The sequence below is a fragment of the Clupea harengus genome, chromosome 10 (genome assembly GCF_900700415.2).
Source record: "Clupea harengus chromosome 10, Ch_v2.0.2, whole genome shotgun sequence".
NCBI classification, from domain to species: domain Eukaryota; kingdom Metazoa; phylum Chordata; class Actinopteri; order Clupeiformes; family Clupeidae; genus Clupea; species Clupea harengus.
This window is the reverse complement of record NC_045161.1, coordinates 11,412,137-11,421,553: the sequence shown is the minus strand read 5'-3', so window position 1 is coordinate 11,421,553 and position 9,417 is coordinate 11,412,137. Positions and strand designations below refer to the sequence as shown.

At 40.7% G+C, this 9,417-nt stretch overlaps 1 protein-coding gene across 1 annotated transcript; it reads left to right on the top strand.

Moving 5' to 3' along the window:
* The first annotated feature begins 6,398 nt into the window (after positions 1 to 6,398).
* On the top strand, positions 6,399 to 7,390 carry LOC116222093. The gene is made up of 3 exons (XM_031574855.2): positions 6,399 to 6,582; positions 6,744 to 6,882; positions 6,995 to 7,390. Exons 1-3 carry the CDS (start codon positions 6,425 to 6,427, stop codon positions 7,388 to 7,390), a joined length of 693 nt encoding a protein of 230 aa, XP_031430715.2. The 5' UTR covers positions 6,399 to 6,424.
* The last annotated feature ends 2,027 nt before the right edge of the window (positions 7,391 to 9,417 follow it).

The following is a 9,417-nucleotide window of genomic DNA, read 5'->3' as shown; positions in this document are numbered from 1 at the left end:
TTACTTCCTTTTCAACCTTGGATCCATCCTTGCCGGTCTTGGAGATGTTAACTGACCTCGTAACCCACTCTTGCCAGGTGACAATGTTTCCCTGAGTGAGAGGATCCAAGGCGGTGGGAAACGTCTTGTCCATGCACGTTGGACATCTGCCATACATGCAGGACATGTTGTTAATGTCACACACACAGGACTGCACAAGGTTCTCTGGGCTTGATGTAACAATGATCCCCAGTTGTTGCAACTTACTTATTTTTAGGCCTATATTTTCATGCATTTTGCAAGCACAAGTTTCTCTGTCCTTCAGTTTAGCCCTCACAATCCAAAATGGTCTCAATCTAAAAAACTGAGCTTTAGACACAATCTCTCCAGGGTGTTCAGCACAGAACCTTTGATGGAGATTGGCTAGGGTGTCTGTCAGGGCTCTTTTTCTGAATATTTGTCCCTTACGACGTATCTCTCCAAACTTGCCATTTAAAATCGTTGAGACATCGTAGGAATGTAGGAACATGCTTACAACTTTGCCCAGTTGCCTCCGCTTGCTGTTGCTCGTGAAGGGACCAGCATAGGTCATAAGAATATGCCATAGTCAATAAGTCAATGATATTATACCTAGTTCTAATTGTTACTTTTATTTGGACTTAACTAGCATGTAAACAGTTCCAGGGTGAATATACTTGATTTTGACCAGGGGAGTGAGGTGCAACATTGGTCTCACCTCCCCCCCAGGTCGAGACAAAGAACCCTGCATGCATGGCCCATTTGAATAGACGGTAACACCCCTTAATGTCAGTGTATTTAACAGACTGTTCCCCAAGGAATAAGTCAGATATGCTGAGGTGAAGTTCTGTGAGGGAGGATGGATCTGAAAGTCTCTGTCTCACAAATGGTCGGCCGCCATTCAAGAATAAACCTGAATCCTGACTGATCAAACCTAAGACTGAATCTTCAATATATGGTATAAAACTAATTACCATCAATTGGAGGTCCTCACCGAAAGATATGTTCTTGTATTTGCTGATTCGAGTTTGCTGTAAGATGTCTCTTCACACTGGGTTGACACAACACTTTGGTGAGTAAACTTACTTAATCTTGGGAAAATATGTGCCGTAGATCGTAGTAACAGTCTTGAGATTGGAATTCTCAGACGGAATTGAGTCTTTGCACTAGCAAGTTCACCATGGGCAAGCTAAAGCTTAATTCGAGTGTGTGAGCCTTCAGCTCCATATTCACATCAGAGTGTTGAGTAGTTCTCCCTTGGGAGAAGCTACACTCTTGAGCCTGCTCTGTTTAGAGAGTAGCAGACATCTGATTCAGCACAGTCTGAGCTGTGGGTTGGATCATTTGTGAAAATCTAGTTTCTGCCACGCTCAGATATTGTTCCCAAGAAGATAGAAGTTTTGTGGTCATAACGAGTGTTTGGAAAATCTTCAGCATTTTTTTTTTTATATTTCAATTTAGAGATTGTTCTAAGTCAATTTGTAAATTATTTACATTAGATTGTGGAGATTCAGTTCTTGGATTCGACCAGTCATGATTCAAGACATAGGATTCTTTTAAGTCCAGATTTCACAATGCTTTTGATAAAGTCAGATGTTAGACTGCTAAATGTTAAACTGTGTCTGTTCACACAATAGTTAGACAGCTCTCACGCATACCACTTAATTCACACTTCAGGCACAGCCGCACCTGTGACCTTGATGGCCCATTAAGCTGAAGTGAACCACACTAAAGCCACATAGCAAGACAAACTTTAAGCATTTGTTTTGCATACACATTGATTTTCTTAATTCATGCTAAAATCATTGTATGAAGTGTTACAATTATGAATAATTGTAAGCGTATTTTTAACGGAACAAAGTCTTCATCCTTAGTGTATGGGTTTAAGGTACATGGAAAATAAGATGTTTTTTTTTTTTTTTTCGGAAACCGTACGTGATCTCACAGCAGCAGACGACTGCTGTTAGATCAAAAGGGGGAGGTGTTGAGCTTCAGAGAGAATTGACCTTAATAAGATGATAACTGCAAAATGTGTTTTTTCTCAAAACAGGTTTAGCTGCTGAATTTCTGACTTCATCAAATGATCCAGGAGCACTGAATTAATTAAGGACTGCCTTAAATGGTTTGGCATTCAAGTGCCATTGGAATCTGGATAAAAATGGATTTTATGAGATAATTTTGTAACTAACTAACTAACTAACTGTAACTCTGTAAACAGATTGATTCCTTTCTCTTAGGGATGGACACACCTGTCTCCTGAACAAGCGAATGAATGTGTGTGTATGCCTGTAGGCTGGCCAGCCGTCGTATGAATGAACTTACAGGACTGTTTAACCTACATTTGACCACTAACTTTGTCTTTAAGTGAAATTGTTTGAATTGAAGGAGATTTAAAAACGTTTTCTTTCTTTCAATCATTCCATTTCTTTCAAACATTCAACTTCTTTCAAAATCCCCACTCTCAGTTCTTTATTTGGTTAGTATGGGTCTGTGGTTTTTAAATGCCCAAACCTTGCAGATAACAGGATGATGTGATGTCTCTTGTGAGATTTAAGCAAACCTGCTTTTGTCTGAGATTAAGCTGTCTGCCGTCTTTCACACCCAATACCAAATGTCTATTGTCTGATGTGTTGAGTATGCTAACAGGCTTCCTGCCTCATGGAGATGCGATCCAGTATTATCTTTGTCTGAGATCTTGTTACAGTCAGTTTTTTAGGAATTTGGAGAATAGCAGATGAAGGACATCAGCCCCATGCAGCATCTCGCCAAGATGTCGAAAGGGGGAGGAGCACGACCATTGGAAACTCCACGGAACCCTCAGCCATTAACCCAGATCAACACCTCTGGAACCCGCAGGACTGTTTGAACAAAACATCACACCTTCAACCATCATAGACGATCAACTCCAAGGAAGCACGGCAACACCTGAAACAATAGCCCACCCCCACCCAAGAACTTTGACGAAACAGCATATCAGGAAATTGCCGGAGGTGGAATGACCCCATATGGAGGGGAACAACTGAGACAAGCCAAGCGTCACAGACACACACTAACACGCACAAACACACACACACGTCCTACCCCCTCCCAAGGAAAGTCCACCCTTGCTTTAAAACAAAGGCAAGACACAAGACACAGAGAAGACCATAGGAGGCAAACAACTGAGACAAGTGTCAACACACACACACACATACACACACGAACACACACACACAGAGACACACACTTAACCGTATTACCGTCAACCCACATTACAATAAAGTAATGCTCCATGTCATGTACCCCTCAGTAACCAGAAAGGAAATGTTTTAAGATGTTGTGACACTATAATGTATCTCCCATAATCCGTTATCTTCTGTACTATTGTTTAATCCTAACATTTCATTTTTAGCTTAGTTTACCTTAGAGTTAAGATGTGTAATTAAGTTTGTTCTGTGTTCTCACCGCTTGTAAACTGCATTTTCCGAATGGGTACCATGTACATATATGTATTACTTCTGTTATATTTCTCTGCTCTCACGGCTAAAATAGGATGGTTATGTTGACATAACATCGGGAAGGAATTTGTCCCTAAAACAGAGGTCCACACAATTGGCGAAAAAGCGTGGGGCACTCTGTAACATGGGTTTCGCCTTCCCTCGTGAGAGAATGGCACATTTATGAGACAAAGACTGAACAAAGCCACTCACTCAAGAAAAAGAAAATAGTTAAATGACCTGATGTTTAAGACATACAGTCTTAAAAAGGGGGAATGAAGGGACCAGCATAGGTCATAAGAATATGCCATAGTCAATAAGTCAATGATATTATACCTAGTTCTAATTGTTACTTTTATTTTGACTTAACTAGCATGTAAACAGTTCCAGGGTGAATATACTTGATTTTGACCAGGGGAGTGAGGTGCGACATTGGTCTCACCTCCCCCCCAGGTCGAGACAAAGAACCCTGCATGCATGGCCCATTTGAATAGACGGTAACACCCCTTAATGTCAGTGTATTTAACAGACTGTTCCCCAAGGAATAAGTCAGATATGCTGAGGTGAAGTTCTGTGAGGGAGGATGGATCTGAAAGTCTCTGTCTCACAAATGGTCGGCCGCCATTCTTCAAGAATAAACCTGAATCCTGACTGATCAAACCTAAGACTGAATCTTCAATATATGGTATAAAACTAATTACCATCACTCGGCAGTCCCATTTTGGCCTTCCTGACCCTCTGAGAATTGTGTACTGGTAGCCTGGGCATTGTTCTTTGTGGCCTTCTGGCCTCCAGCCTTTTAATTTTTCGGTTTAGTTTCAGCAGTTCTTTGGACTTTGCTGCAACTTTCTCTTCCGCAAATCTCAACTTTGCTCTTAATTTTCCTACAGAATTTGATGGCCGCGCTCTTTTTTTCACTCCATGCTCATTACTTGGTTTCTGAGGGGTAGATGCCTCCATTGGCCCTGTCAGGTCCAAACTTACCTCTGCTGGTGGTAGTGTTTCATTCAAATTTTGGGAATTGTCAGCCTCGCTTACTGAGGATGCTGGGGTTAGATTCAGAACTACTTGCTCTTGTTTTTTTGTCCTATAGTATTTGGCCGAATTTTTCCTCCATTGCTTTTTTTGCCTCTCATGCTGTTTATTTGTGAGATCCTGTGTTGTCCTTATTTTGCCATTTCCCTTACGTTTGTGATACCTGAAAATTAAAAATAAATACATTTTAAATAAGAATGAAAGGTGAACTGCATTAAGCATGGACTTCATACAAATAATGAATGAAACTTTAACTCTGAACAATTGCCCTTTCTCCATTTATGAACACTAGTGTGTGTGTGTGTGTGTGCGTATGTGTTTGTCAAAGTTATGATTCTTTCCTATGATCACCCTGTCCCCTAACCTCTCTCTCCTTTCTTCTGTACTCCTCAAGTAATTCTGGATTGCTGTATATTTTCTCCCTATGCTTTGCCAGCCTGTCTTTTGCTGATGCCCTTTTCTTTTCCACTGAAGTTTGCCTGTAACAAAATATTGTATTTTAAATCATACCTGAAAGTAACATTTCATAAAAATATATAGAAATACATCATTACTACAAAATATTAAATGGACAGATTATACTTTGTGGCCTATACTGCATTTACTTGAGTTAGACACTATGCAAGCGCTAGATAAAAATGGAAAATTAGGGAGCCCTGCTGGAGGGTTGTAATAGCTATGTTGTTTACGCTATGTAGCTATGTTGTTTATGACAGTGTTTATGGCAAATATCAGGTTATATAAGGAAATGAACAAGAATTATGTGCATGTTCTTACTTCATTAGTCTGTTTCTCATTACCGAAACACTGAGTCTCTCCACCGCAACAGGCCATTATTTGTTGCGGTGGGTGATAATGGTGTTTCGGAGGATGAGTGACCTTGACCTTTTTTGCTAACTGTGGAAGCACCATGAAGGCTAGCTTAACTTGACCTCACTATATATATTAAGACCATAAGAAGTTATATAATAATCAATATTAAAAAAAAAAAAAACATTTAAAAGCTCAAAACTTTACATATCGGTAATGAGAACTAAAACGTTGTGTAGGTACTATGACAGACAAACTTTTTACTTTTTTTCTGGAGAGAAAAAATAACAACTGCTTACCTGGTAGCCATCTTGAGTGTCACAGTCAATACTGTCCCTTCCAACAAAATTCCTTGAAAATGTTAGTTCCTTGTGGACTTGAACAATGATTGAAAATTGTTGCGGAGGATGGGAAAATCGGTCTTGGACACATTTATTTTCTTTATTATTTTCACTACTTTTATCAATTATTAGCAAATGTCAAATACCCATTCACTGTACCTGATTGGAGCATAACATTCACTGAAACTTTTTCTTTTAAATACATTTTAATTAATAATATTTACATCTCAAAGAATCAAAATTCAGTGATGACATGTTGCGGTAATGAGAAATGTACCCCTAAATGTGAAAAAAAATTCAAAATATATATTTGTGATGTTCAGATGAAAACATGTGCTAAATAGACCATGGAAAGATGTTTATAGATGTGTCATTCTTATTTTGACTGCATATACTTTGGTCATCAAAATGCTTCATGACACCTCATATGTCTGATCTTGCGAGAATCACCCATGTGTTTCCCATCTATGGCTCCAATGCAATTTGGGAATTGCCATCTTCCCCAAAAGCGCTCTGCTATATCTGTCCATGCTGCCTCTTGGCATTTGGGTCTCCATCATCCTGTTGACAATTGCCCTACATGTCATTTAGACAGAGTCTGCAACAGTTTTGCGCCCTAGCCTGTAGGTAAAAGCCAGACTCCTAAAGGACTCTCCGGTGGCAAGGAATCTGTAGGAAAAGAGATAATTTGTTAACTGGTGCACAACATACATGAGTTATTGTTTCTTTAAAAAAAAAATCTGTTATTCAATTATCTGGCAATTTATGTCAACAGTTGTGAAGTGCCAAGGTCGCTGGAAGGACCTAAGGGACCAATTTTCAAAAAAAGTTCAACCACGGAGTGGATCAGCAGCAGGACCCCAAAAGGAGTGGAAATACTCCCAAGCCCTTTCTTTCCTTGTTCCCCACCTTCAACCCAGGAGGTACAGTGCAAACACTGAAAGGCAGTGATGGCTCACTGATACCCAGCACACTATTTTACATATGGCACAAGTTCTAAAGAACTGAAATGTTTTTCTCATTTCAAGAATCAGCATACATTTACCTAGACTAAAAATGATTGTGCATTTAATTTATGTTTTAGCTCTAGAAGCAGCCTAGACCAGGTTGATGTTGAAGATTGGGAGGCATTGGACCTGAGCCATGGAGAGGATGTGCGGGATGAAAACGACCAACACTCCCAACCAGATCAACATTTTCAACCTGGTTCTTCAACCAGCAGGGTAGGGCTGTGCAATTGTTTTCCAAATCTAATAAATAATTGTGTTAAATAATTGTAATTTCAATGTTGATTATTTTAATCGTGATTATCATTTCTTTTCCATAATCAAGCAGCCCTACAACAGACCTGCCGCGCGCAAGAGGGCCTCAGCACCTGCAGTGTCGTTGGAGGATAGGCTGCTGGCTATGGTACAGGAGCCTCCACAACCGATGTTTCTTCGTGTGCCACAGGAAGAGGATGAGATGTTACATTTTGCCCTCAGTCTGGTACCATTGCTGAATAAATTAAGTGGCTGGGGTAAATTAAGGGCAAAAATTGCCCTGTTAGAATGTCTCCAGGGTGTCCATGACCTGGACCAAGGGCACCGGCAGGTGCAGATGCAGGGCCCTGGTCTAATGAGGCCATGGGATCAGACATCCCAGCCATCCCACCAGAGCCACCCGAGCCACCCATTGTATGCACCACCCTGGCATGCACAGGTGCAGATGTGGTACAGACCAAGAAGGTGAAAGTACTGTGCCCTCACCCATCCCTCACTTTACAGACATATAGAGCAATAAATTGTAAATCAGTATTTCCTTTGTGTTTCTCTGTAACTTGTCAACACCTAAGCCCATGCAGTTTGTCTGAAATTGATGAAGTAAAGGTGGTGCAATGCCCCTCTGGGTCTTGAGCCTCCAAATAGAGGCCCATTGAGGACCACCCTGCTCTCTCCCCAAAACCCCTTTTAACAGTGTATTTTGTCACTTAGTTGTGACATTAACAAACATGCTACCAAGAGCTGTAAATATAATGTCTACATACATAATGAAACTATTATTTTTACTAGTTGCTCATACATAATAATCATGGCAAAGGCTGGTATTTTGGCCTACCTCAGTGTAACCACAAGTCTTTGCTTGGGTTCGACTGCCAGTCTGTAATTGGTGTCCTGTCGCTGGAGATCTGAACCTATCATTGACAGGATGTGGTCCATCTGCGATGGGGTCATTCTAAGGTATGCGCGATGATATTCGGAGTTGAAACGCAACTCCTCCACCAGGTTGTAGAATGCCCCTTGTTGTCTTCTGCGCTGGTTGATTGCAGTCACCCAGGTCCGTTTCCTCTTTTTAATCCTCTGGAGGATAATAAGTAAGGCAAGTGCCTTCCGCCTATTCACTGCAGGCACTGTAATAAAACAACTCTCTTGAGGTTAGATTGCACATCTGTCATCTATGCTAGACTATCTTATCTTGATCTTTGATGTGGAAGCTGAAACCCCTAAGTATTTCATTTGCAACTAGTTAGTTTGTATCAAATTAGTTAGTTTGTCGTCTCACACCAACGTAAGTTTGTATCAAATGGTTTATGTCCGTTGATGGTTGCTTGGTAACTATGTCTGCCTCAAATGTAACGTTACACGAATCTTGTTTTGATTTACGGGTAACTGTAGACTTCATACTTACCCATGCTACTGTGATCCAGGTGAACGGGTGCAGATGAACTCTGGTTTATAAAATATATAAACAAAGACATCAAAAAAGATAAGGGGTTCATTTTTAACGCGTCCAGTGTAGCCGGTTAAATAAAAGATCCGCTCCGTGAACGTTCTATTTCCGCACGGGAGAATTTCCGCGCTTGGTGTAGCCGTAGCGTTAAAGCTAGGGGAGCGCATCTCGTGGAGGAGGGGGGAGGGGGAGCTGGCTCATTACCATTTAAAGGAACAGGCACTCAAAACAGGTCACTCCTTGGAGGGCTGTTTTTGACAGGGTAAAAATGGTGCTGTTTTAAATGATTTATGTGGTATTTTGACCAAAGTATGTTACAGACATTTCATTAAGACCCCAAGGAACCATATCAACTTGTGGTAAAATGGGCATACGATGGGTCCTTTAAAGGTGGAAACGGAACTGCTTAAACAAGAAGAAGTGAACTGTGCTTTTTCCGACCTTGCAATACTTCCACCCTTGCCTCGGACGTCAGAAATCCACCACGTGGTTATTCCCTGTTGAACGCAGTTGATATGCAGCTCCGGAGTCCTGAGGTAACTAGGGTGAATTTTTACCTAACACTTAGTGTAGCTGTCGCAATAATGTTTTTCTTTCATAATTTCGTGTTATTTTGAGTTTGTAATGCCACTAAGTAATAGCCTATTGTACATTCTGTGTTGCACTTCTGACACCGATTGGTTAGAGCATTGCCGAACAGCGTGCATGTTGATCACGTGCTTAATTGGTAAAATGGCTCATGTGCTGCCGGATGATTATGTTGATGTGTATTAATTGTTTTGGCGACGAATACGTTGTATGTTTTTTTACTTCAGTTTTTCACGGTGTTTGCTGAAAAAGAAAGGAACGTGCAAAGAAAATAAACATTGATCAAACAGCAGTGAAGCGTAGCTACTGTAAACAAAGAACTTTGGGAGCAGTTACACTGCTGTTCAAACCTTTACATGTAATCTTTCTCAAATCCACCTGAGGTGGGATCAGGGTAATCCTGATTTTTAGGATAAAACTGATCCAGATTCCCACTAAAGTTTTGAAATACTCCACAGCAG